The sequence below is a fragment of the Acinonyx jubatus genome, chromosome E2 (genome assembly GCF_027475565.1).
Source record: "Acinonyx jubatus isolate Ajub_Pintada_27869175 chromosome E2, VMU_Ajub_asm_v1.0, whole genome shotgun sequence".
NCBI classification, from domain to species: domain Eukaryota; kingdom Metazoa; phylum Chordata; class Mammalia; order Carnivora; family Felidae; genus Acinonyx; species Acinonyx jubatus.
This window is the reverse complement of record NC_069396.1, coordinates 51,430,937-51,457,180: the sequence shown is the minus strand read 5'-3', so window position 1 is coordinate 51,457,180 and position 26,244 is coordinate 51,430,937. Positions and strand designations below refer to the sequence as shown.

At 50.4% G+C, this 26,244-nt stretch overlaps 1 protein-coding gene across 2 annotated transcripts in view; it reads left to right on the top strand.

The window, feature by feature from the left end:
- The window catches only part of ZNF541 (zinc finger protein 541), a 30,694-nt gene extending 8,732 nt beyond the window's left edge, over positions 1-21,962 (top strand). The window contains exons 4-15 of one of the 2 annotated variants that reach the window (XM_027037930.2): positions 1,775-1,833; positions 2,128-2,284; positions 2,479-2,652; positions 3,555-3,879; positions 10,764-10,827; positions 11,462-11,604; positions 11,951-12,054; positions 13,918-13,993; positions 14,506-14,594; positions 20,652-20,792; positions 20,971-21,152; positions 21,254-21,962. In XM_027037930.2, coding sequence (XP_026893731.1) covers positions 1,775-1,833; positions 2,128-2,284; positions 2,479-2,652; positions 3,555-3,879; positions 10,764-10,827; positions 11,462-11,604; positions 11,951-12,054; positions 13,918-13,993; positions 14,506-14,594; positions 20,652-20,792; positions 20,971-21,152; positions 21,254-21,416 — 1,677 coding nt within the window. In that variant the 3' untranslated portion in view covers positions 21,417-21,962. Of the gene's footprint in view, positions 1-1,774; positions 1,834-2,124; positions 2,285-2,478; positions 2,653-3,554; positions 3,880-10,763; positions 10,828-11,461; positions 11,605-11,950; positions 12,055-13,917; positions 13,994-14,505; positions 14,595-20,651; positions 20,793-20,970; positions 21,153-21,253 lie in introns of both variants that reach the window. The other variant, XM_027037929.2, reaches the window with a different exon arrangement.
- Positions 21,963-26,244: the final 4,282 nt, after the last annotated feature.

The following is a 26,244-nucleotide window of genomic DNA, read 5'->3' as shown; positions in this document are numbered from 1 at the left end:
CTGGTTGGCCAGCCGTTGTGTTTAGTCTCAGGGAGCCCTCAGCCGCAGTTGCGCAGAGGCGGAAATGAAGGTTCGGAGAGACTGTGGGTCCTCCTGTCAACCCCCACCCCCGTTCAGTCTTCAGGGTTGTCCGAGATGCTTTCTTTCCTAGGCTTTCTCTCCTGGCTCCCTTTCTGCCTTTCACTTCCTTTTGGATCTGCCTCCTTAAATTGTTCAGAGGATGTAAAGGTAGAGTTCCCACCCCCGTCAGTATTTCTGCGCCTAATGCCGGGTCTTCCCTGGTGGGAGTCACGGTCCCCACGCCGACCAGCACCTGCAGAGCAGACAGTCCTTGCAGGTGGCACCCACCAGGTCTGGGCGTGGAGAGGCCGGGAAAGCAGGAGAAGGCAGAGAGAGGGGGAGAGAGAGAATCCCATGCAGGCTCCGCACCATCAGCACAGAGCCCGACGCGGGGCTCAAACTCATGAACCCGTGAGGTCATGACCTGGGCCGAAATCAAGGGACAGATGCTCAACAGACCGAGCCGCCCAGGCGCCCCCAATTCACCATTTTAAAATACACCTTCCAGTAGTTTTCAGTATATTCTCCAGGTTGTGCGTCCGTTACCACTCTTTGCCAGAACCCTTTCATCATCCCCAAATCCCCCCCACTCTCAGTTGTCACCCCCAATCTCCATCCCTCACGGCCCCTGGCAGGTATGAATCTGCCTTGTGTCTCTCTGGATTTGCCCGTTCTGGACGTCTCGTACACTACGTGGCCTTCTGTGTCTGACTTCTTACGCTCAGTACGAGGTTTCAAGGTTCTTGGGTGTTACGGTGCATCCGTATTCCTTTTTATGGCCGAATAATGCTCCACTGAACGGATGTGTCACGTTGTGTTTATCCGTTCAGCAGCTGAGGGGCCTTCGGGTTGTTTCTGCTTCCTGGCCACTGTGAATAGTGCTGCCGTGAGCATTTGTGTGCAAGTTTCTGGGTGAACGTAGGTTTTCGCTGCCCTTGGGAGATACGTCGGTCCGCTTGGAATTACTGGGTCAAGTGGTAACTCTGTGTCTAACCATCTGAGGAGCTGCCAGACTTTTCCCAAGCAGCCGCGCCATTCAGCCTCCCCACCCACGACGTCCCCACGTCCTCACCAACACTTTGCTGTCGTTTGTTGTTGTTTTTAATCGTGGCCGTGCTAGTGGGCGTGAAGTGGTCTCTTATCATGCTTTGGTGCGCACCTTTTCACGTGCTTATTGGCCATTTGTAAATCCCCTTTGGTGAAGGGTCTTTCAGCCCCTTTATCCGTTTTTAAATTGGGCCATTCGCCTTTTCGTCATCGGGCTGTACAAGAGTTCCTCGTGCATTATGAGTACGGGTCTCTTGTCAGGTACGCGACCTGCAGTGATACTTGTCCCATCCTCCGGGTGGTTTTTTTCTCTGTCTTGATGGTCCTGTGAAGCACGGGCGTTCTAAGTCTTGATGAAATCTGATGTGTCGATGGCTGGCTTTCGTTTTGGTGTCCCCCAAGACGTGTGCCTCCTCCACTGTCTCAAAGAATCACACCTATGCTTTCCTTTAAAAAAAAGAAAAGATTTTAGCATCAGGTAATCTCTACACCCCGTGTGGGGCTCGAACCCACAACCCCAAGATCAGGAGCCGCACGCTCCACTGACCGAGCCAGCCAGGCGCCCCACCGCCCCCCGCCACCCATGCTTTCTTCTAAAAGTCTTACCGCTGTCCCGTCTCCATGCCTCCTTCCTGTTATGGTGGCTCAGATGTGTTTTCCTCTTCAGGGTGGAAATATCTACCGGCTCCCCCATCCGATGAAGGAGGAGAGCGTGGCAGATGGATGGTAAGCTCAGAAGCCACTCCTCCGCCGTGCCTGGGGGGGCGCTCAGCCCCTCAGATTCCTCTGGTGGCCTTTGTGTGCTGGCCCCGGGTCACCCAGTTCTGGAAGCGTCAGGCCCGAAGAGGTACACACCCGGCCGTGAGGCGCTGCGGTGTGGTGTCCTCTCTCCAGTTCTTAGGGTTCATCGAGAGTTGTACCAGTGGATCAGATTTAAGACCAAAAAAAAGAAAAGCATTTACGATGGGGACGGAGCCCCGTTCTCGCGTTCTCCCGTCCCGCCGTGTTTCCCCACAGTAGCCAGCAAAACGGGGGCCCTGCGGACTGGGCAGAGCCAAGGAGCACTCGCGTCTGCAAGAACTGCAGCCAGGTGTTTTATGCAGAGAAGGGGCTGAGCAGCCACGTGTGTTTCCGCAGCGACCAGTGGCCGTCACCTCGAGGGCAGCAGGAGCAGCAGGTGAAGGGCGCGCACCGTGCCTTCGGGGTTTCGGGCGGGCGCTCCGTCGTGGGCGACTGGATGTCACCTACTCCGGGATGCAGACGCACCGCAGAGTGGAGTCTGGGCACGGGGGGAGGGCAGGAGCCGGGCCGAGCTGCTCGTTCCCTCCTGCCGACCGTCGTCTTGAAGAGCCGCGTATTGTCCGCATCCAGGAGTTTGGCGCGGAGTTTTGGCAACCGCTGAGACAGGTGCCAAGGCCGGAGGGCGACGGGCAGAGTCCCCCAGGAGCCAAGAAGTCCCCGGACAGCCCCGCCGCGGCCCCTTTGGCGGTCCCTGCGTCGCTGCCCGCAGCTCCAGTGAACCCACCCGCCGGGAGCACCGCCAAGGTGGGTGCCGGTCAGTCCGCCCACTTCCTTCCCGCTGCTTCCCCCCTTGCCGGTGGGGGCCGCGGGGAAAGCCCCAAGCAAACGTCAAGAGAAACCTGGGTCGAGGGGAGCTCGCTTTGCACGGTCGTTCGGCCGTGCACATCCCCCGAGCCTCCTCTGTGCCAGCCCGCGCCGGCACGGCTGCACACTGCGGTGACCAGGACAGGCTCCCAGCCTGGTGAAGGAGCAGGGCTGTCCCCGGACAGTGACGACCCGCAGTGGGCTGGGGGGGGGGGGGGGGTGGGGAGCAAAGGGAGCTGAGGGCGTCCTGAGGGGGCACCAGAGACTCCTGCTGAGGAGGTCAGGGGGTGTTGGAGCTGAGCTCCGGCGGGGAGGGGGCAGAAGACTGGCAGAGGGGAGGGGAGAGTGAGGAAGGTGGGAGAGAGCATCGCAAGTCTGGGTGACCCGTCTCTTCAGCCTGACCTGGAAGACCCACTGGAGAAGTCCCTGCTGGGCTCAGGGACGAGGTGCGTGGGTGCCACTGCTCACCCCCCGGGAGCCGTTGCCACTGCCATTTTGTCACTTTGTCGTGCCGTTGCACTGTCTCCGCCCCCCCCTCCCCCCCCGGCCCCCACTGTAAGAGCCAGGCATTGGAACAACTGGAGCTGGCCTCACCTGGTTCCAAATTCCTCTGAGTCAGGGCCTCTCCTTGAGGGCTCCAGGCTCGGTTAGGATCTGGGCCCTGGCTCGGGCGTGGTAGCCCTGCTCGCCTCCCTTTTCTGGGGGCTCGGGGTCACGGGTCATACTCCCCTCTGGCTCCGGGGCCCGTATTCTCGTCCCATCTCCCGCGCTCCCGAAGACGGAGCTGTGCAGCAGGTGGCCTCGTGTGAGCCCCTGTGATTGTGAGCTCTCTTCTTCCCCAGGGACAAGAGAAAGACGGGGAAGACAGAGACAGCAAGGAGAGCAGCCAACACAGGAAGCGGAAGAAGCGCCCCCAGCCCAAGGCCTTGTTCGTGCCGCCTCCACCCTCGTCGCCGGGAGAGCCGGGCCTGGGAGGATGCCACCAGAGCTGCCTGCGGTCTCCGGTGTTCCTGGTGGACCGCCTCCTGAAGGGACTGTTCCAGTGCTCTCCGTATACGCCGCCCCCAATGCTCAGCCCCATCCGGGAGGGCTCTGGGCTCTATTTCAACACCCTCTGCTCCACCTCTGCTCACGCCGGGCCCGACAAACTCATCAGCAGCATGCTTGGTGAGTGAGGCTGGGCGCCGTGATCTCTGCTCAGCACGCAGCGGGCCAAACCCTCTTCTCTTGTCGCATTTCGCCCAGAGATTCTCTCCGGCCTGTGGCCGTGTCTGGTCTGCGAGTCCCATGGCTGTCCAGAAGCGTCCCGGGACCATCTGGGACCAGCAGCCTTGTAGGTGCTTAGAATTTTACAGCCAGAAAGAAAATAGAGAGTCCGTTTAGGCTGACCACCATTCTGCCTGCCCTTTGAGTGATTTTTGACAGTTTTACTAAGATCTAATTCATGTACCACATGAATCACCCACTTAGAGTATACGGTATTTTTTAGTTTATTCACAGGGTTGTGTGCCCATCACACGATCTAATTTTAGAGCGTTTTTTAACACCCCCAGAAGCACTATATCCATGCAGTCACCCCCCGCCCCCGATAGCCCCCACCTCCCCAGCCCTGAGCCTCCGCTAACCTACTTTTTCTCTCTACGGATCTACCCGGTCTGGATATTTTGTGTAATTGGAATCATACAGTAGGTGACATTCTGTGTCTAGTTCATTCACTTGGCATCCATGTGCACCCATGTTATCATACGTATCAGTGCTTCATCCCTTTTTATGGCCAAATAATCCCATTGTCTGGACACACTCCATTTTATTTATCCATTCGTCAGTTGACGGGCACTTGGGTTGTTTCTGTCTTTTGGCTTCTGTGAATAACGTTGCTCATGAACATTCATGTACAGGTTATTGTTGGACCTGTGTTTTCATCTCTCTTGGGTGTATGCCTAGGAGTGCAGTTGTGGGTCATAGAGTTAGCTCTACGTGTAACCATTTAAGGAGCTACTGGACTGTTTTCCAAAATGACAGAACCATTTTAAATTTCCGCCAGCATTGTATGAAAGTTCCGGTTTCTCCACATCCTTGTCAACCCTTGCAACCTTTTTTTTCTTACGTAACCATCCTAGTGTGTGTGTAAAGTGGTTTTGATCTGCATTTCCCTGATGGCCAATGAGACTGAGCACCTTTCCATGTGCTTACTGTCCATTTGTAATCTTTTCAGATCCTCTGCCCAGTTTTTGAATTGCGTTGTTATCTTTTTATTACTGACTCGTAAAAGTTTCTTCTGTATTCTGGAATTAACCCCTTTATCAGATACGCAGTTTGCAAATTCTCTCCTATTGTGTGCCATCTCTTTATTTGTGGTCTTGTTTGCAGTACTAAAGTTTTAAATTTTGATGAAGTCCAATTTGTTCTTTGTCCCTTGTGCTTTTGATGTTGTAGCTAAGGTTTTGCCTAACCAAAGGTCACAAAGATTTACTTCTGTGTTTTCTTGTGAGTTTTATTATTTTAAGTCTTAAATTTGTTTGTGACCCATTTTAAGTTAACTTTTATATATCGTATAAGGTGGAAGTTCAAATTCATTCTTTTGCATTTGGGTATCACTTGTTCTAACACCATTTGTTGAAAAGACTATTCTTTTCCTGTTGAATTAGCATGGCACCCTGTGGAAAACCAATTGGCCAAAAATGTTTTGAGATTTTTCTTCTTTTTTAATACAGACATTTATAGCTATAAACTTCCCTCAGAGCACTGTTGTAGGTACATTTCATAAGTTTTAGTATGTTTTATTCTGATTTTCATGTATCTCAAAAGTATTTTCTAGTTTTTCTTTTATTAATTTTTTTTGATAACACTGATCAAGGCGCGCATTGGTTAATTTCCACATATTTGTGAATTTTCCAAATTGCCTGTTTTAAACTGATTTTGAATTTAATTCTGTTGTGATCAAACAACATATTTTGTATTCAGTGCTTTTTAAGTTTTTTGAGGCGTTTTTATGGGCTAGAATGTGTTCTCCCCTGGAGAATGTTCCATGTGTACTTAAGAAGAGTATATTCTCTTGATGGCAGGTGGAATGCATTGTAGATGTCTGCAATGTCTAGTTACTCTAAGTATTCTACTTCCTGTTATCTTGTGCCCAGTTGTCCTATCCATTATTGAAAGCATTGAAATCTCCAAGTATTATTTTTTAATTGTCTATTTTATCCTTCAATTCTGTCAATTGTTGCTTTCTGTATTTATGGACTCTGTTTTTAGGTGCATTTATGTTTATATAATTGCCGTATTTTCCTGATGGCTTGAACTTTTATTATATCATTTACCATCGTTGTGATAATGTTATCATTATCTCTAGTAATATTTTTTCTTTTAAAGTCTAATTTGCCTGACATTAGTGTAGCCATTCCATCTCTTTTATGGTTGTTGTTTGCTTGGTATATTCCTTCCTGTTCTTTTACTTTCAGCCTGTTTGTGTCTTTGAAAATAAAGCGTGTCTCCTACAGACAGCATTGGTTGGATGATGTATTTTTTTTAATCCAGTCTGACAAACCACCTTTTGTTTGGTTTGTTTAAGCGTTCTCGTTTAATGTTATATTGATACGGTTGGATTTGCATATGCCGTTTTGCTTTTTATTTTCTATTTGTCTCATGTCATTTTCTCCTTCTGTTCCTTATCTGCTTTCTTTTGTACTAAATGAATATTTTCTTGTATAACCTGTCAATTCCTTTAATTAATTTTTCACTTTTTCTTAGTCATTTTTTAGGAGTTGCTCTAGGATTTAAAACATACATCTTAATCTGTCAGAGTGTGTTTAGTTGTGTAATAATTTATTAATATATTAATAAAATATAGAAACATTGCTATCTAGTTCCGTTCCTTTTAACTCTTTTGCTATTGTTGTTTTGTGTATACATATACACGTATATATGTATATGTATATATATATATATTTCACATGTATGTATTATATGTATCTATCTATATATTAGAAACCCAGAAATAGGGGCGCCTGGGTGGCTCAGTCGGCTAAGTGTCCGACTTGGTTTCATCTCAGGTCATGATCTCATGGTTCATGAATTCAAGCCCCACATTGGGTTCTGCACTGGTGGCATGGAGCCTGCTGGGGATTCTCTCTCTCTCTCTCTCTCTCTCTCTCTCTCTCCCTCTCTCTCTTTCTCTGTCCCTCCCTCACTCATGCTCACATGCTCTCTCAAAATAAACATTAGGAAAAAAGAAACCCAGAAATATATTTTCATCATTATCACTTTATATAATTTTGTTATGTGAAAAAAGATAATAGAGGAAAACAGGCATTATTTATAGAGTTTGTTATATCAACCTTCTTATTTACCATTACAAATAACTTCATTTATTCCTGTGGATTCAGGTTACCATCTGGGTATTATTTCTTTTTTCCAATGCAACTCCTTTGTCCTATTATTGTCACATATAGTGCATTTTTCTATACTATAGGCCCACAATACATATTGTTTTATGTCATTGCTTTTTAAGTCAATTAAGAGAAGAAATATGTGATTATACTTTTATAATTACCATATTATTACCTTTATCAGCACCCTTTGTTTTTTTGTTGTGATTGACATTACTATCTGGTGTCATTTGCTTTCAGTCTAAAGAACTTTCTTTGGTGTTTATTATCGTTATGGAGATATAATTTACATACGGTTTATCCCTTTAAAGCATGTAATGCAGTGAGGTTTTTTTATTTAATTTTATTTTTTTTAATTTACATCCAAAGTAGTTAGCATATAGGGCAACAATGATTTCAGGAGTAGATTCCTTAGTGCCCCTTCCCCATTTAGCCCCTCCCCCCTCGCACACCCCCTCCAGTAACCCTCTGTTTGTTCTCCATATTTATGAGTCTCTTCTGTTTGGTCCCCCTCCCTGTTTTTATATTATCTTTGCTTCCCTTCCCTTATGTTCATCTGTTTTGTCTCTTAAAGTCCTCATATGAGTGAGGTCATATGATATTTGTCTTTCTCTGACCGACTAATCTCGCATAGCATAATACCCTCCAGTTCCATCCACGTAGCTGCAAATGGCAAGATTTCATTCTCTCTGATTGCCAAGTAATACTCCACTGTATATATAGACCACATCTTCTTTATCCGTTCATCCATCGACGGACGTTTGGGCTCTTTCCAGACTTTGGCTATTGTGGATAGTGCTGCTATAAACATGGGGCTGCATGTGTCCCTTCGAAACAGCACCCCTGTATCCCATGGATAAATGCCTAGTAGTGCAATGGCTGGGTCGTAAGGTAGATCTATTTTTAATTTTTTGAGGAACCTCCGTACTGTTTTCCAGAGTGGCTGCACCAATTTGCCTTCCCAGCGGTGGTTTTAGTTCTGTTCACAGAACTGCATCCATTACTACCATCAACTTTCAGGCATTGTCATCACCCACGAAAGAAGCCCCACACTCATTAGCAGCCACTCCTGTCCCTGCCCCCCAACCCCAGGTGTACCCCCCCCTCCCCAGGTAACTGCTAGTATAATCTGGACATTACACATATGTGGAATCCTATCATATGTGGTCTTTCGTGACCACCTCCTTTCCCTTAGCGTGATGTTTTCAGGCTTCGCCTCGGTTGCAGTTTATGTCAGCATTCTGTTCCTTTTTATGACTGAGTGATATTCCACCTTTACCGTGTCTCGTAAGACAGGTCTCGCGACAAATCTTCGCAATTTTTATTTGTCTGAGAGTCACTTTTTTTCACCTTTATTTTTGAAAAGGAGCTTGCTGGATGTGATTCTTGGTTGATAGTTTTTTTTACTTCCAGCAGTTTGGGTATGTTATCCCACTGCCTTCTGACTGCCATTGTTTCTGACGAGAAGTCTGCCGTTAATCTGACTGGGGTGTTCTTGCACGGAATAAGTTGGTTTTCTCTTTGTACTTTCAAGATCTTTATCTTTGGCTTTCAACATTTTGCCAAAGATGTGTCTGGATGTACACCTCTTTGTGTTTATTCTATTTAGAGTTTGTAGTTTCTTGGATTTCTAGATCTTTTCCTTTCCTTTCCTTTCCTTTCCTTTCCTCCCCTCCCCTCCCCTCCCCTCCCCTCCCCTCCCCTCCCCTCCCCTCCCCTCCCCTCCCCTCCCTTCCCTATCCTATCCTATCCTATCCTATCCTATCCTATCCTATCCTGTTACCAAATGTGGGAAGTTTTCAGCTGTTGCATCAAAGCCATGATTCGTGTTTTTCTGCCCCTCCTCCTCTTTTTCTGGTACTCTCATTACGAGTATTTTGCTGCGTTTAATGATGTCCCACATTTCTCTGAGGCTCACTCCATTTTCCTCCATTCTTTTTTTCTCTCTGTTCTTCAGATTACATAATTTCCATTGACCTTGCAGTTTGCTGATCATTTCTTCTGCCAGCGCACATCTACCGTTGACCTCATTTTGGTTATTGTATTTTTTTTATCTTTTAAATATTTTTTTGAGAGAGTGCGAGTGGGGGAGGGGCAGAGAGAGGGGGACAGAGGATCTGAAGTGGGCTCTGTGCTGACAGGCTAACAGCCGCGAGCGGGATGTGGGGCTCGAATTCATGAACTGCGAGATCATGACCTGAGCACAAGTCGGACCCTCGACCGACTGAGCCACCCAGGTGCCCCTATCGTACTTTTTTAACCCCAGGACTTCCATTTGGTCCTTTCTTACATATTCTGTCTCTTAATGGTATCCTGTCTTTGTTAGAAATCTTTATCATACCTTCCTTTAGTTATTTAAGCGTGGGAACTGTGGGCAGAGGAAACCTGTCTCCTTGGCTGCACCTGCCTGGAGTAGGGCACTCTGGGCAGGGCCCCTGTTACACAGAGCTGGCGGGGGTGGGTGGGTAAGTGATGGGCGGATGCCACAGACTCTCACCGTTCTTACCAATATTTAGTCGCTTTCTTGAATGGGTATTTTGTAAAATGCTGTATGCCTTTAGGACAGCTTCCAGGGACTTTCACTTACTGTTCTTTAAAATAATTTTTATCAGTGAATTTGTTGTTCGGCTGAGTCCCTTACTCTGCTTTTTGGAAGTCCAATGCCCCTTCGTGCGATCTTTTTTAAAATTGTGTTTGGGGCGCCTGGGTGGCGCAGTCGGTTGAGCGTCCGACTTCAGCCAGGTCACGATCTCGCGGTCCGTGGGTTCGAGCCCCGCGTCGGGCTCTGGGCCGACGGCTCGGAGCCTGGAGCCTGTTTCCGATTCTGTGTCTCCCTGTCTCTCTGCCCCTCGCCCGTTCATGCTCTGTCTCTCTCTGTCCCAAAAATAAATAAACGTTGAAAAAAAAAATAAAATAAAATTGTGTTTGATTGTGGGGGCACCTGGGTGGCTCAGTCAGTTAAGCATCTGACTCTTGATCTCAACTCCGGGCTTGAACTTGGGGTCGTGAGTTTGGGTCCCACGTTGGACTCCACGCTGGATGTGAAGCGTACTTTAAAAAAAACTGTTTTATTGTGATAAAAACAGTTAACAGGAGAGTAGCGTGAGAGACCTGGAGCTTATTCATCTGGCTTCACTGAGACCTAATGCTCACTGAGTTCTCGGTACCCACTTCCCCAGCACCCCCAGCCCCTGACAACTACCATGCCGCTCCGATTATGTGCAAGTGACGATTTTAGGTACTTCTAGAAGCGGAGTCATGCAGTATTTCCTTCTCTGTGACTTGTTTCACTTGGCATAACGTCCGCAAGTCTCATCCGTGTTGTTGCATCTGAAAAGATCCTTAAAAACAAACCAAAACAGGTTGAACGGTATTCCGTTGTATGTGAATACCACATTTTCCTTACCCGCTCCTCTGTCGGTGGACATTACGTCGTTTCCGCTGACGTGAGTAGTGTCGAGTAAACGTGGGAGTGTAGATATTCCTTTTGAGATGCTGATCTCAGCTCTTTTGGTTAAATACCCAGAAGTGGGATTGCCGGATCATGTGGTAGTTCTATTTTTAATTTCGTGAGGAGCCACCTTATCACGCGATCTTAAAGAGCCTGCGCCCCCCGAGATCACTCGTGGTCCACCTTCTTGAGGCTTTTTGTTGTGTGTTTTCTAGATCAAGTGGATGGCTCTTTTGGCATCTGCATGGTAAAGGATGACGCCAAGATCAGCATTGAACCGTGAGTTGGAACAGACCTGGCACCGGAGGGTGGGTCCTTCCAAAGTGGGGGTGGTTTTACCCTCCTTGTGAGCCAGTGTCTGTTTTTCCCAAGGAAAAGCATCATAGGGGATCCTGTCTAGCTCCAGAGTCTCCCTAAAAGAGAAGGGGTGCATTTCTGTGGGTGGATGTGGAAGGTCCCCCCAATATTCCTTCTGTCCAGATGTACCATAGCCGGGTCAGGGGGACAGAATGTCTAGGACCCTGGAGTTCTGGGTGGAATTGGTGATGGTCCAGTGCAAGACCCTTGAGTGTCTGTGGCACATGGCTAGATCAAAATGGCCATGGATGTAGACACGTGCCAGGTATCAGCATATACCTCCCCTATCCTAGACCCGAAGAGACACCGGAAGCCAGAGATATGGCAATAGGACAAATCAGAGAAAGGAAGGAAGTATCCCTGGAGAGGTTTCTGGGATGCCCGCACGTGTCTGTCAGGGATGTCGGGACACTCAACACACGCGACAGAATGGCAGAGGGTTTCCCCAGGGCAGGGCTGTGGCCCGAGAGCAGGGCGCGCTGCGCGTCTCTGTTGCGTTTCCCGTCTTGGTCACGCGTGTACGCCTCGCGCGTCTGTGTGCGTGGCCTCATTTCAGACACATCAACATAGGAAGCCGGTTTCAGGCTGAGATCCCAGAGCTCCAGGAGAGGTCGCTGGCCGGAATGGATGAGCACGTAGCTTCTCTGGTCTGGAAGCCGTGGGGAGATGTGATGACCAACCTGGAAACGCAGGACAGAGGTGGCTGAGACTCTGCGGCCAAATTCCCAAGGGCCCTGCCCCCCCCCCCCCCCCCCCCACCCCCGCCGTCTGAGGATTTCTCCCCCACAGTTCTCACCTTGGCCAAGAAGCACGGGATCATGCTTGGCGCACTCTTGCTTCTCCTGAGCTGTCATCTCCTGCACCCACCTCCCTTCTCACACGATTCGGGCCAGGCCGTTCAGAGCAAGTGCTCGTGCCTCCCTTCCCTCATCCCGCTTTCAAGGAGCCCCTCTCTGTGCCATCAGGGAAGTGTCCGCCCTGGCACTTGCTGACTCCGCGTGTCTCTTCTCTCTCACCCTCCGCTGGGACCGCTGGCTGGAAACAGTGACCGAGCTCTGCAACGTGGCCTGCTCCAGCGTGATGCCGGGAGGGGGCACCAATCTGGAGCTCGCCCTGCACTGCCTGCACGAAGCCCAGGGCAGCGTTCAGGTGAGGTGGAGGCAGGGGCAGGGCGAGGGGGAGTCTGAGGGAGCTCCCTGCTCTTCCGGGGCCGGAGGCTGCAGGTGTGCACATCGTGCTGTCTGCTCCGGGGTGTGCGGCCCGTGGAGAGTGAAGGAAGGCCAAGCGTCCTTCTCCCGTGGCTTTGGGATCGGTGTGGTGCTTGTGAGCTGCAGATATGGGCTCAGTGAACCAGTTGTCTCTCGGGAGCAACAACAGTGCCGGTGTCCCTTGGAGACAGCTCAGGGGCACTGGGGAGCCACAGCCCAGTGCACCCGTCTCGGGTCCTGCACTGATTGGGTTTATTTATGTATTTATTTTTACATTTCTTATTTTATTTTTTGAGAGACCGAGTGCAAACAGGGGAGGGGCAGAGAGAGAGGGAAATGCAGAATCCGAAGCAGGCTCCAGGCTCCAAGCTGTCGGCACGGAGCCCGATGCGGGGCTTGAACCCACAGACTGCGACATCACGACCTGAGCCGAAGTCGGATGCTCAACCGACTGAGCTACCCAAGCGCCCCTGATTGGGTTTATTTACCAAGCTCTATCTCCTCGATTAAAAACCCACATGTGAAAACCCCTGATGCAACAGAAATGCCTCTGCCTACTCCAAGGACCCTCCTCACATTCTTGACATTTAGAAAAGAAACCAACTCTGAGTAATGAGAGGAAAAGTGTCATCACTCGAGCTAGGTCCCCAAGAGTCTGGTGCCACAGTCATGGCTTTTTCTCAAGCTCAGAGGCAGCAGCTGGCACGTAGGAGGTGCTTGGCAGAGTCAACACATATTGATAAGAGTTGTCTCAAGCGCTTGGTAATGTCGTGGCACGGGGTCCAGGGCCGGCTCGGGGGCCCCGGTCTTGGTTTCATGCTGCCGCCACCATCTTGAAATTCTTAATGAAAATTAAGATAATTTTTGAGCAGGGGGCTGGTGTTTTTATTTTGCACTGGGTTCCCCACATTACATGGCTGGACCTGATGGGGGTTACTCTGGTGAGCAGGACAAAATCCCTCTATTTGCAGGCTTACATTTTAGAAGAGTCGAAACAGGAAATATATTTTTAATTTTTTTTTAATGTTTTTATTTACCTATGAGAGAGCGTGAGCAGGGAAGGGGCAGAGAGAGAGGGAGACAGGGGATCCGAAGCAAGCTCCGTGCTGACAGCAGAGAGCCCGATGCGGGGCTTGAACTCGCGAACTGAGATTTAGGACCTGAGCGCAAGTCGGACACTCAACCAACTGAGCCACCCAGGCGCCCCTAAAATAGGAAATAAGTTTTTAAAAAATTGTTGGTGGTTAGCGCCATGAAGAACATGAAGGGGGGTAGTGGTCGAGGGCAGTGCGATTCCAAATGGGGGTCCTTGATGAAGGAAGGTGCTCACGCCAGAATAAATCCCCACACCGTTTCCCACATCAGGAAAATGTTGCCACAAGAAATCTGTCAGCCGCACTCACCAGTATGCTTAGCGATGCAGTCCCCGCATCCGCAAATGGTTCACGGGTGGTGGCCAGTCTGTGGGGCATGCACGCTCCGAGCAGTAGGGCCGGAGAAGGTCTGAGGGAGGGCACGAAGTGTTTGTTTTTTTTTTAATTTTTTACCGTTTGTTTATTTTTGAGAGAGAGACAGAGCATGAGCAAGGGGAGGGGCAGAGAGAGAAGGAGACACAGAATTGGAAGCAGGCTCCAGGCCCCGAGCTGCCAGCACAGAGCCCGGCGCGGGGCTCGAACCCACGAACCGCGAGATCATGACCGCAGCCGAAGTCGGACGCTTAACCGGCTGAGCCACCCAGGTGGCCCCTAAGTGTTTTTCGAATGCATGAAAGAAAAAATCGCCTGCCACGCTCCTCTTGTTTCAGGCTGCCCTGGAGACCCTCTTACTCAGAGGACCCCAGAAGCCGCAGACTCACCCACTGGCCGACTACCGCTATACAGGTGACTGGAACAAGGCGGCGGGTGTGGTTTTTGCCTGGCCGGGACCTTGTGAACAGCCAGTTCCCAACAGCAAGTTCTCTTGGGGCCTTCACCTGCCTTTCCAGAAGGGCCTGTCCTCTCGGGAAGTGACTCCGTGGGTGGGTTTTCTGCTGGTTGCACCCCACCCTCCCCCTTTCCCAGGGTTCCCTCGCACGCTCTGCTCGGCCACCAGGGAGAGGTGGAGGCAGGCTGGGGCGCAGCGGTGAGCACGCCAGCCCTGGAGTCAGGCAGGCCGGGGCCCTGGCCTCGGCGAGTCTCCCAACCAACGGAAGCCTCAGTTGCTGCATCTGTAAGGAGGAGATTGTAATGGTCCCTACTTGCTAAGGCTTTTGTGAGAGTTGTATGAGATTAAGCAAGGAAGGGGCTTAGCAGAAGGCTCGACGCATAATTGTGCTTGGTAATGGCGGCTGTAAAAAGGAGGGGGGTCTGCCCTTCAGCCATGTCCTTCCTCGTCTTGGCTATTTCTCGAATAGGTTCAGACATCTGGACCCCCATGGAGAAGAGGCTTTTCAAGAAGGCGTTCTGCACCCACAAGAAGGACTTTTACTTGATCCACAAGACGGTAAGGTGAATGTGGGCGCGCCGGTGTAGACAAGGCCCCGCCTCGTGTAGCTGAGCTGGGCTAGAGCTGAAGGGCCCCTCGGGGGTGCCACTGTGCTTGTATCATAAACAGTTTTTAATTTAAAAAGCCACGCTCGTGGGGCGTCTGGGTGGCTCAGTCGGTTAAGCATCCCGACTTCGGCTCAGGTGATGATCTCATGGTTTTTGACTTCGAGCCCCGTGTTGGGCTCTGTGCTGACAACGTGGAGCCTGCTTCAGATTCCGTCTCCTCCTTTCTCTGCCCCTCCCCTGCTTGCTATCGTTCTTGTTCTCGCTCTCAAAAAAAAAAAAAAAAAAAAAAACAACAACAACAACAACAAAAAACCTTAAAAAAAAAAAAAGCACACAGGGGCGCCTGGGTGGCTCAGTCGGTTAAGCATGTCTGACTTCAGCTCAGGCTATGACCTCACGGTCCGTGGGTTCGAGTCCCGGGTAGGGCTCTGTGCTGACCGCTCAGAGCCTGGAACCTGCTTCACATTCTGTGTCTCCTTCTGTCTCTGCCCCTCCCCCGCTCACATTCTGTCTCTTGCTCTCAAAAATAAGCATTAACAAACATTATAAACAAATAAATACCAGTTCAAGACGGTTGATTGTATGGTTTGGGTTTTCCATACCTTTATTGTCTACGCGCTCTAGCAATTATTGAGAATGGGATAATAAAATACTTGCCTATAGCTGTGGATCTATTTTTCCCTGTAGTTCTATCAGGTTTTGCTTCACATATTTTGAAGCTCTGATTTAGCTGCATAAACACTGAGGATTCTTATGTTTCCTTCATTAAATGGACCTTTTTATCACCATGAAATGATTTCCTTTATCCCTATTATTTTTTTGCTCTGAAATCTGTTTTTCTGAGACCAGTATAGCCAACCATTCCAGCTTTCTCAGAAGGTGATGGGTGTTTGCGTGGTATATCTTTATTCAACCTCTTACTTTTAACATATTTGTGTTTTCACATTTACGGTGTGTCCTTATAAGTAGCATGCGTTGGATGTTGCTTTTTTAAAATTTGTTTTAATTGAAGTCTAATTAACGAAGTGTTACATTAGTTTCAGGTGTCCAATATAATGATTCAGCAATTCTGTACTTTGCTCAGTGCTCATCAAGATAAGTGTACTCTTGGGTCGCCTGGTTGGCATATTGGATCTGACATCCGACTCCGGCTCAGATCACTATCTTGCGGTTCGTGGGTTCGAGCCCCGCGTCGGGCTCTGTGTGGATGGCTCAGAGCCTGGAGCCTGTTTCGGATTCTGTGTCTCCTTCTCTCTCTGCGCCTCCCCTGCTCGCTCTCTCTCTCTCTCTCTCTCTCTCTCAAAAATAAATAAACACTAAAACAAACTTAAAATAAAAAAAGATAAGTATACTCTTAATCCCTTTCACCTGTTTCATCCCTCCCCCCCCCCCCATTTCCCCCCTGGTAACCACCAGTTTGTCCTCTGTAGTTAAGAATCTGTTTCCTTGGGGCGCCTGGTTGGCTCATTCGGTTAGGTGTCCACCTCCTGGTTTCAGCTCGGGTCATGATCTCACAATTTGAGTTCGAGCCCCGTCTTGGGCTCTGCACTAACAGTGCAGAGCCTGCTCAGGATTCTCTCTCTCTTTTCTCTCTGCCCCTCCCCCAATCCCAAAATAAATAAATACACATTTAAAAAAAGAATCTGTTTTTTTACTTGTCTCTTTTGCTCTTTTTTTGTTTGTTTTTCAACTGTTTTTAAATTCCATATGTGAGTGAAATCATGTGGTATCTGTCTTTCTCCCACTTATTTCACTTAGCATTATACTCTCTAGCTCCACCCATGTTGCAAATGGCAAGATTTCATTCTTCTTTATGGTTGAGTAATATTCCATTGTATGCTTTTTTTTTTTTTTTAACATTCGGTATTTTAGTTAGGGTGTTTAGACCATTCACATTGAACGTGATTGTCGAGACGGTTAGCTTCAAGTCCATTATCTCACTGTTTGTTTCCTGAATGTCTCACCTGATCTTTGTTTCCCCTTTCTGCTTTTTCTGCCTTGTTTTAGATTATTGGAGTAGTAAATTTTAGGATTCTGTTTTATCTCCTTTGTTGGCTTATTGGCTGTAACTCATTATTACACTGGTAGTGGCTTTAAGGTTTTGTTGTTGTTGTTGTTTTTTTTTAATGTTTATTTATTTTTGGGACAGAGAGAGACAGAGCATGAACGGGGGAGGGGCAGAGAGAAAGGGAGACACAGAATCCGAAGCAGGCTCCAGGCTCCGAGCCGTCAGCCCAGAGCCCGACGCGGGGCTCGAACTCACGGACCGCGAGATCGTGACCTGAGCTGAAGTCGGACGCTTAACCGACTGAGCCACCCAGGCGCCCCATGGGTTTTTAACTACTCATCTTTAACTCACCACAGTCGAACCTTCAAGTAATTGGATAACACTTTGCATGCAGAATTAGTGCACCTCTGTCTCTCCTCCTGGCCCTTATATTATCATCGTTATGCATCTTATTTTCCATATGTTATAAACCCCCGAATGCCTTGTTATTATTTTCGTTCGAACAGCCAGTTATTTTTAGAGAGATTTCAGTAATACAAAGTCTTATATTTTTACCCACATAGTCCCTCATTTCATGGCTATGCATCCCTCTGTGTAGATCCATGTTTCCATCAGGTATCATTTTCCAGAAAGAACTAGATCAATGTAAATCCTTTCACATTTCTTGTGGTGTAGGTTTGCTAGTAATGGATTTTTCCAGCTTTTGTGTATCTAAAAAAGTCTTTATTCGGGGGGCACCTGGGTGGCTCAGTGGGTTAATCATTGGACTTTGGCTCAGGTCGTGGTCTCACGGTTCATGAGATCGAGCCCCACATCAGGCTGTGCACTGGTGGCACGGAGCCTGCTTGGGATTCTCTCTCTCCCTCTCTGTCTCTCTTTCTCTGCCCCTTCCCCACTTGTGCTCGCTCTCTCTTTCTCTCTCTCTCTCTCTCCAAATAAATAAATAAATAAACTTTTTTTGAAAAGTCTCTATTTTGCCTTCATTTCCGAAAGCTATCTTTGCTAAGCGTGGCATTCTAGTTTGACGGGTTTTTTTTGAAGTCTTGAAGTAATTTAAAGATGTTGCTCTATTTTCTTCTTGCTTTTACTGTTTCCCAGCACGAAATCTCCTGGTTTCCTTGTCTTTGCTCCTATGTATAAAACATGTCTTCTGTTTGTTTTGTGGCTGGCTGTTTGGATGAATTTCTCTCTACTCCTGATTTTGAGCAGTTTTATTACGGTGTGCGTTGGCATCGTTTTCTTCTCCCCCCCGCCCCCCCCTTATGATTGGGGTTTGTTGAGCTTCTTAGATCTGTGGGTTTGGAGTTTTTATTCAATTGGGGGATATTCAGCCTTCCTTCTTCAAATATGTCTTGTGTCCCTCCCTTTTCCTTCAAGGACCCCACTGATGTGTGTGTGTGTGTGTGTGTGTGTGTGTGTGTGTGTGTGTGGCTTCCTGCACTTGCCCCACAGCTCACTGACTCTCTTTTTCATCTATCTGACTGTCTTCCCTCTGTGTGGTTCATTTTGGATGGTTTCTGTCGCTGCATCTTCAAGTTCACTCATCTTTCCTCCTGCGGCCCTGAATCTGTCATTAATCCCATGCAGTGTAGTGTTCATCTTAGATTTTTTTCTGTCCTTAAAAGTTCTCTTTGGGTCTCTTTTTTAATTTTTATTATTTTTTTGAATGCTTATTTATTTTTGAGAGAGAGAGAGAGAGACAGTGCGAGCGGGGGGCGGGGTGGGGGCAGAGAGAGGACAGAATCCGAAGCAGGGTCCAGGCTCGGGGCTGCCAGCACAGAGCCCGATGGGGGGTACCAACTCACGGACCACAAGATCATGACTTGAGCTGAGGTCGGACACTTAACCGACTGAGACACCCAGGCGCCCCCTTTGGGTCTCTTTTATATCTTCCATGTCTCTACCTAACTTTTTGATCATATATTATGCAGATATCATAATATTAATGTCCTTTGGTGCCAATTCTTTTTTTTTTTTAACGTTTATTTATTTTTGAGACAGAGAGAGACAGAGCATGAATGGGGGAGGGTCAGAGAGAGAGGGAGACACAGAATCGGAAGCAGGCTCCAGGCTCCGAGTTGTCAGCCCAGAGCCCGATGTGGGGCTCGAACTCAACAGACAGCAAGACCATGACCTGAACCGAAGTCGGCCGCTTAACTGACTGAGCCACCCAGGCGCCCCACTTTGGTGCCAATTCTAACATCTGTGTGTGCTCTGGGTTGATTTTGACAGATTGACTTTTCTCCACATTTTAGATTTTCCTGGCTCTTTGCTTGCCTGGTAATTTTTCATTAGATTCCAGGCGTTGTGAATTTCGGCTTATTGGGTGCTGGATATTTTTTCATTCTTATAAATATCCTTGAACTTTGTTCTGGCACAGTTACTTGAAAACAACTTTTTCCCTTTTTTTGAAGTTTTATTTATTTTGAGACAGAAAGAGAGCGAGCGAGCATATGTGTGCGAGTTGGGGAGGGGCAGAGAGAGGGAGAATAAGGATCTCAAGCAGGCTGTTGGAGCCCGACGCGGGGCTCAGTCCCATGACCCTGGGATGATGACCTGGGCCAAACCAAGAGTTTAACCAACCGAGCCACCCAGGCGCCCCACAGCTTGTTCCTTTGGGGTATTGCCTTTAGGTTTTTTAACCTGGAACCAGAACAGCTTTCATCTAAGGCTAATTAATTATTCCTCATTTCTGAGGCAAAACCCTCCTCTTAACTCTACTGGTGCCCTGTGAATTATGAGGTCTTCCACCCCAGCTGGTGGGGACACACACCATTCCCGTCCCCACGAGAGCCACAGGCACCTTTCCCTCTGACCATTTTGGATGAGTCTTTACCGAGCTTCGTGTGGTCTCTTCACACGCACTTCGCGGAATCCTCGAGGGCAACGCTGTCCGGATCTCTGGCGTTTTCCCCTGCGCCGCCGTCTCCTCTGCTGTACTTTGTCCTGTGGACTCTTGCCACCTTGGCCCCAGGCACTCGGCTCCCTTCCAACTCAGGGAGTCTGCCGGGCTCTGCCTGGGCCGCCCCCCTCGCCCAGCTGTGGCCTGGAAGCTCTCCCAAGGTGGTAGTTTATTTTTCTTTCTCTCAGCAAGACTTCTTTGATGGACGCCTGATGTCTTACCGACTGTCCTTTCATGTAGTCTACCTGTTGTCTTTTCACTGTTCTGGATGGGAGAGAGCTCTAGCCCCTGTTGCTCTGTCTTGTTTGGAAGCAGAAGTTCAACGTGTTTTGGTTTTGGTTTTTAACTTAGTGACAGTTCCTAGACGGGCAGGGATGTACTATTTTGACTCTTAGTTTGTGAAGACACACAAAGCTGAGAAAAATTCACACGGAGGAGGAGATATCTCCTGAAGTGAGCTCCAGATATTAAATGGCCAATCTGATTTACCTGAGCCATTTTCTTTCCAGAGCCGTTAAACTTTTCCCTCGCGTTTTGTTTTTATAGAAGGTACCGTTCGCGGCATTACTTCTCAGTGGAGGGAGGAGCAAAGTGGGGTCTGATTGCCCAGGATCAAACCGTGCCCTCAGAACCTCTTCCTCCTCTCGTGGGCCACTCTCCCCTGTCCCTCGGGGGCCCCACGACGGGTCACGAAGGCCGGGAGGCTCCCCCTGAGGGCCTTCTGCTCGCATTAGTCCCGGTGGGGAAGCAGGCGGCTACTGGGCGTGATGCCACAGTGAGCATGCTCGTGGCACGCCTTCTAGGGCGCCTTCCCGCAGGGAAGCATCCCCGGGATGGATTTGCCACTCAGGGCGCAGAGCTTAGCCGGTGTTGGCTATGGGGGCTTCGCTCCGAAACCCCCCTCAGCCGCGAGGGCTTTGTGATTCTCCGCCCCTTGCAGCAAACGGGGCCCCAGGCTGAAGCAGAGGCATCTCAGGAGGGCTTTCAGACAGTGACTGGCCCCGGGGGAGGGGACTTGGGGCTTCGCCGCCACACGGGACGCCCCTCGCTCGCTTGTGAGGTGTCTCCCGTAGCCGGCTCCTGTTTTCTTTCACTAGATTCAGACAAAGACTGTAGCCCAGTGTGTTGAGTACTATTACATCTGGAAAAAAATGATCAAGTTTGACTGTGGCCGAGCCCCAGGGCTGGAGAAGAGGGTCAAGAGAGAGCCAGAGGAGGCAGACAGGACAGAAGCAAAGGTAGAAGGTCTGGGGGAAGGTGGGGGCTGGAGGTCAGCCCTGATCCAGAGGCCCCGGCCCATCCAGCTCAAGGAACAGGGAAGGGCGCCCGGAGGGAAGGGTTTCCCTGCGGAGGAAAGCGCCTCCCTTAGAAGGGTGGAGGGCCGGCACCCTTATAGCCGTATCTCTGTTCTTGCAGGTCACTTGCAGCCCTTGGGAGAGACCCAGCCACCGCCCCACTCCCGAGTTCAAGATAAAGACCAAGAGTTACAGGAGGGAGTCCATTCTCAACTCTAGCCCAAACGCCGGCCCCAAGCGGACCCCCGAGCCGCCGGGGAGTGCGGAGGGCCGGGGCGTTTTCCCCTGCAGGGAGTGTGAGAGGTACCAGCCCTTCCCCCGGATGTGCCCTGTGCCCGCACCCCCTGCCCTCGGGTGACCCCCCTGCCGCCTGCTCTGACCCACGCCCTCTGGTGGCTCCTCAGGGTGTTCGACAAAATCAAGAGTCGAAACGCCCACATGAAGCGACACCGGCTTCAGGACCACGTGGAGCCCGTCGTCCGGGTGAAGTGGCCTGTGAAGCCTTTCCAGCTGAAGGAGGACGAGGAGGAGGAGATGGGGGCCGACATCGGGCCCCTGCAGTGGTGACGCCTGGGTGGAGAGCTGGGGCCAGGCGGCGAGGCAGCCCCGCAGCCCTTCCCCTCGACCTCTCCGGGGTGTCTGGGGCCCCCCTCTGCCTCCTCCCCACCCTCACCGTCCCGCAGTGGCCAGCCCGGCTTGGAAACATGATGGGCGTTTGGCCATAAATAGGCAGGAGAAGCACCCAGTCGCCAGACCGCGGTGACGTCCCTGTCGGCCAGTGCCAGAGGCTCCACGCTCTTTAGCTTGATAGTGTCTCCCCTTCTTTCAGTTCTACTCTGTCCCGGAGCAGGGAGGTGTGGGGAGGGAGCGAGGCAGACCTGGGTAGCTCTTAAATCTTAGCCTCAGTTTTGGGGTTTGGTTACATTTGTTAGATAAGGCCGAGATGTAGAGAATCAGTGGGAAGATACCTTCAGATCTCCGGCCTGTTGGGGCCCCTCCCCAGCGGAGTCTCTCTGCTTTCCAGATTCAGTGCCTAGTCTGGCAAGGACTTGTACATGGTTAGGTTTTTTTTGTACGTGTCGACTTGTAAGTCTTATTAAATTGGGTTCTTGAGCGGCTGTCTTCTGGCTTCCCTGGTCTGCTGATCCAACAGAGTTTCGAGCCCCGGCTTCTCACTGGAGCCACGAAGATGCGTAAGCGGAGTTCCTGCCCAGGAGGAGCTGGGGGCCTCATACACGCGTTCAGCCAGCACCTGTTAGGCACCTAATGAGCCAGACAGCGCCCGGTCCGTGCAACGGGGCCACCGTGATGCAAGGAACAAGGTCCCTCTCCCCGTGGAGCTTGCATTCTAGGAGTGGGAAGGCAGCGGTGATAAATAAATGAAAAGGCGATTGCAGACACTGGCCGTGGCTATGCTCGCGGCCACAGGAGCAGGAAGGTCACCATAGGGTTCAGCAATCGGGGCATACAGTGGTGGGGTGGCTCAGCCGGGAGATCCAGGACGGCCAGCGGCAGCCAGCCTCGGCGTGGCAGACCTTTGGAGGGGGCGGGGAAGAGAGCACAGCCCACCCTTGTGTCCCTTTTTTTAAAAATTTTTTTCTTTAATGTTTATTGATTTTGAGAGAGCGTGTGCGCACTCGCACAAGTGGGGGTGGCACAGAGGGAGAGGGAGACACAGAATCCAAAGCAGGCTCCAGGCTCTGAGCTGTCAGCACAGAGCCTGACGCAGGGCTCGAACTCACAAACCGCAAGATCATGACCCGACCCGAAGTCAGACGTTTAACTGACTGAGCCCTCCCAGACACCCCCCCCACCTTGTGTCCCGTTTGAAGAGCCAGGAAAGCTCATAGCAGCCCCCAGACAGAATGCCCCCAAGCTCTTCCTCAGCTGAGCCCTGGCGGTTGGAAGGAAAATGTCCCCAGTTTTCCTGGACCCTCAGGGTTTGTCACCAGGACCAGGGGATCCCTTGAGCTTGTTGCCACTGGATCCGAACGGGGATTCTGTCTGCCAGGAAGGGAAGAGGAAGCAGAGACGGCTACCGGGCAGGTGGACCTTGTGTCCACAGAGTGACATGAAGAAAATGAAGCAGGGGGCCGGGTCCTAGGGAGCGACCACGGTGTTGTGGCAGGCGGGTGGCCAGGGAAGGCCACACGGACGGCCGCTGGGGCCAAGATCTGGATTCCAGGCGGCGGGCGGCACGGAGGAGCGCACCCTGCCGCGGGAGCTGGTGGCGAGTGTTCCAAAGGCCCTCCGGCGACTCTGCGGAGCTGGCAGGAGGCCGGGTGGCGAGTCTGAGCAGCAGACGTGGTGGTGAGGGAAGGGGGTGGTCGGGGCTGCAGCGGACGGCAAGCGTCTGGGGGGAGGGGGGGGAGACTCCGGCTTGGTGATGGGTTCCCGTCACAGGGAGAGGCGGCGAGGGAAAGGACCGGTCAAGGCTGCCATGGTGGCTCCGGGGCGTGGCACCCGCTTAGATGCCATGAAGTCAGATGGGGACAAGAGGGACACGTCAGAGGTGTGTTCGTGCCTGTTACACCGTGTGCTGTGTTCTGAGGGGCTGCAGGGAGCTGTGTAGAGGGTGGTGTCAGGAGCCTCCACAGAGGGGCCAGCTTGCGGCGAAGTAAGTCTTAAAGATGGGCCGGGAGGGGGAGCCAAGGAGCAAGATGAGTGTGAAGCCCTTTCGGCATTGTGACTAAGGGAAGGGGCTCAGGCATCCTACCAGCCGGAATTTACGTACTGACTTTTTTTTTTTTTTTTAAGTTTATTTAGTTGGAGAGAACAGGAGAGGGGCAGACAGAGGGAGAGAGAGCGAATCCCAAGCAAGGTTCTGCACTGTCAGTGCAGAGACCTACACGGGGGGGGGGGGGGGGGGGGGGGGGGGAGGTGCGCAGAACTCATGAACCATGAGATCGCGACCTGAGCCCAAATCACGAGTCCGACGCTTAACCGGCCAAGCCACCCAGGTGCCCCCCTGACTCCTTTCTCTGTGACCTTGGGAAAGTCACTTTCCCTGTTTCAGCCTTGGTTTTCTCATTCTGTGAAATGGGATGCAGAGCGCCTCCTCCCGCCACGTATCTGTTAAGTGAGAAAATGGAAATGAAGCATCTGGCAGGGTGCACCGTGGGAACTGAGCAGCTGCTATTTAATGTGTCCTCCCGCCGTCGCTATCATGGTTTGGGTCCCACCCTAAATACCAAGCTAACCTTCTGGAAATGAAAAACGCTGGCCTAACAGTGGCGTGGTATATTAGCTATCCATTGCTGCATAACAGATCACCCTGAAATTTAACAGCTTGAAACAAACAGAAGCGTTTACGATAGGGCTGCTTGGCCAGACACGGAACCGAAACGGCTTGTGGTAATCCAGACTCACCTCCACCTGCCATGCGGTCAGAATACAGCAGCAACCACAAGTGGGTGGCCCAAGAGAGCCTCCGAATGTAAGAAGAGAGCAAATGTTTCTTGTGAATTGCCACCCTCCCCCAGCTAAGCCCCAGCCCCACCTCCAGGTAACAGCGTTTGCTCACCAGGCGGGCCTTGAATCGTCTGCATCCTAATCAGCTGGAAGTCCTGTAAGAAAATGCATGTTCCTGTATTCTGACACAGACATTCATAATTGGAGTCATTCAGGGCCCTGGAACTTGATTTTTTTTTTTTTTAAGTTTATTTGAGAGAGAGCGCGTACGTGCACACACAGGAGCAGGGGAGAGGCAGAGAGAGGGAGCGAGAATCACAAGCAGCCTCCACACTGTCAGCACAGAGCCCGACTCGGGGCTCAATCTCACAACCATGAGATCATGACCTGAGCCGAAATCGAGTCGGACGCTTAGGGGCGCCTGGGTGGCTCAGTCCGTTGAGCGTCCGACTCTCGGTTTCGGCTCAGGTCATGATCTCACAGTCTCGTGGGTTCGAGCCCCGAATCGGGCTCTGCGCTGGCAGCGCGGAGCCTGCTTGGGATTCTCTAGCTGCCCCTCCCCCACTCATGCTGTCTCAGTCTCTCTCAAAAATAAGTAAATAAAAAACTTTAAAAAGTCAGATGCTCAGCCAACTGAGCCCCCCAGGCCCCCAAGAACTTAGATTTTTTAAAAAAGAATCTTAGTAGAGTGGAGTTTAGATTTTCAGAAAGGCTGAAAACGATACAGAGAATTCCCATATACCCCATAGGCAGTTCCCCCTGTTACTAAGATCCTAGATGACTGTGGCACATTTGTTACAATTACCGAACCAATATTGACACATTGTTATGAACTAAGGTCCATACTTTTATTCACCTTTCCTTAGTTCTTACCTAATATTCATCTTCTGCTTCAGGATCCCACCCAGGATACCACATTACATTTAACAGTCATGTCTCCGTAGGCTCCTCTGGCTGAGACAGTTTCTCGACTTTCCTTGTTCTTAGTGATTTGACAGTGTTGAAAACCCTGGTCAAGTATTTCCAAGACTGTGCCTCAACTGGGATTTGTCTGACGGGGATAGATGGGGAGAGAGACCACAGAGGTGAAGTGCCACCGGCTTCTCATTACTGAAAGTACACTATGTCACCGTGACTCCCCACCGTAGGTGTTCACCTCAAGCACCTGGCTGACAATGCAGGTTTCTCCACTGGAAACTTGGTCTCCCCATTCCTTCCCCACACTGCACTCTGGAGGCAAATCACTGCGAACAGTCCCCTAAGGAGTGAGGAGTTTCGCTTCACCTTCTCGAGGAAGGAGTATCTACATAAATTATTTGGAGCTCTTCTGCATGAAATATTTGTCTGTTCTCCCCATTTTATGTGTTCGACCGTTCACTTAAACCAACATGGGCTCGGGGATATTTTATACATTGGATTATAATCTCTTCCTAGTTCGTTGTATCGCTCGAATTGTTCCAGCTTTGGCCACGGGCAGCTCTTCCAGCTGGCTCCTTTGTCTCTTTGACATACCTTACCATTTGTGTGTGTGTATGACACACGAAATTTCCCTTTTGGCACTACGAGATGCTCCAGGCTCATCCTGTGTAATTTCCTGCCCAAGCCTCACAGCAGCCGTTTATCAAGGAGCCCTGGTTCCTTTTACTGGACAATGGTATTAAAAACAACGATCTGGGGCGCCTGGGTGGCTCAGTCGGTTGAGCGTCGACTTCAGCTCAGGTCACGATCTCGCGGTTCGTGAGTTCGAGCCCCGCGTCAGGCTCTGGGCTGATGGCTTGGAGCCTGGAGCCTGCTTCCGATTCTGTGTCTCCCTCTCTCTCTGCCCCTCCCCCGTTCATGCTCTGTCTCTCTCTGTCTCCAAAATAAATAAACATTAAAAAAAAACAACAACAACAACGATCTGGGCTCTGGGTGTCTGAATTTGTGATACGCTTGCTACAGCTTTTTTTTTTTTTTTTTTTAAACCAGAGACAGAGACAGCCCC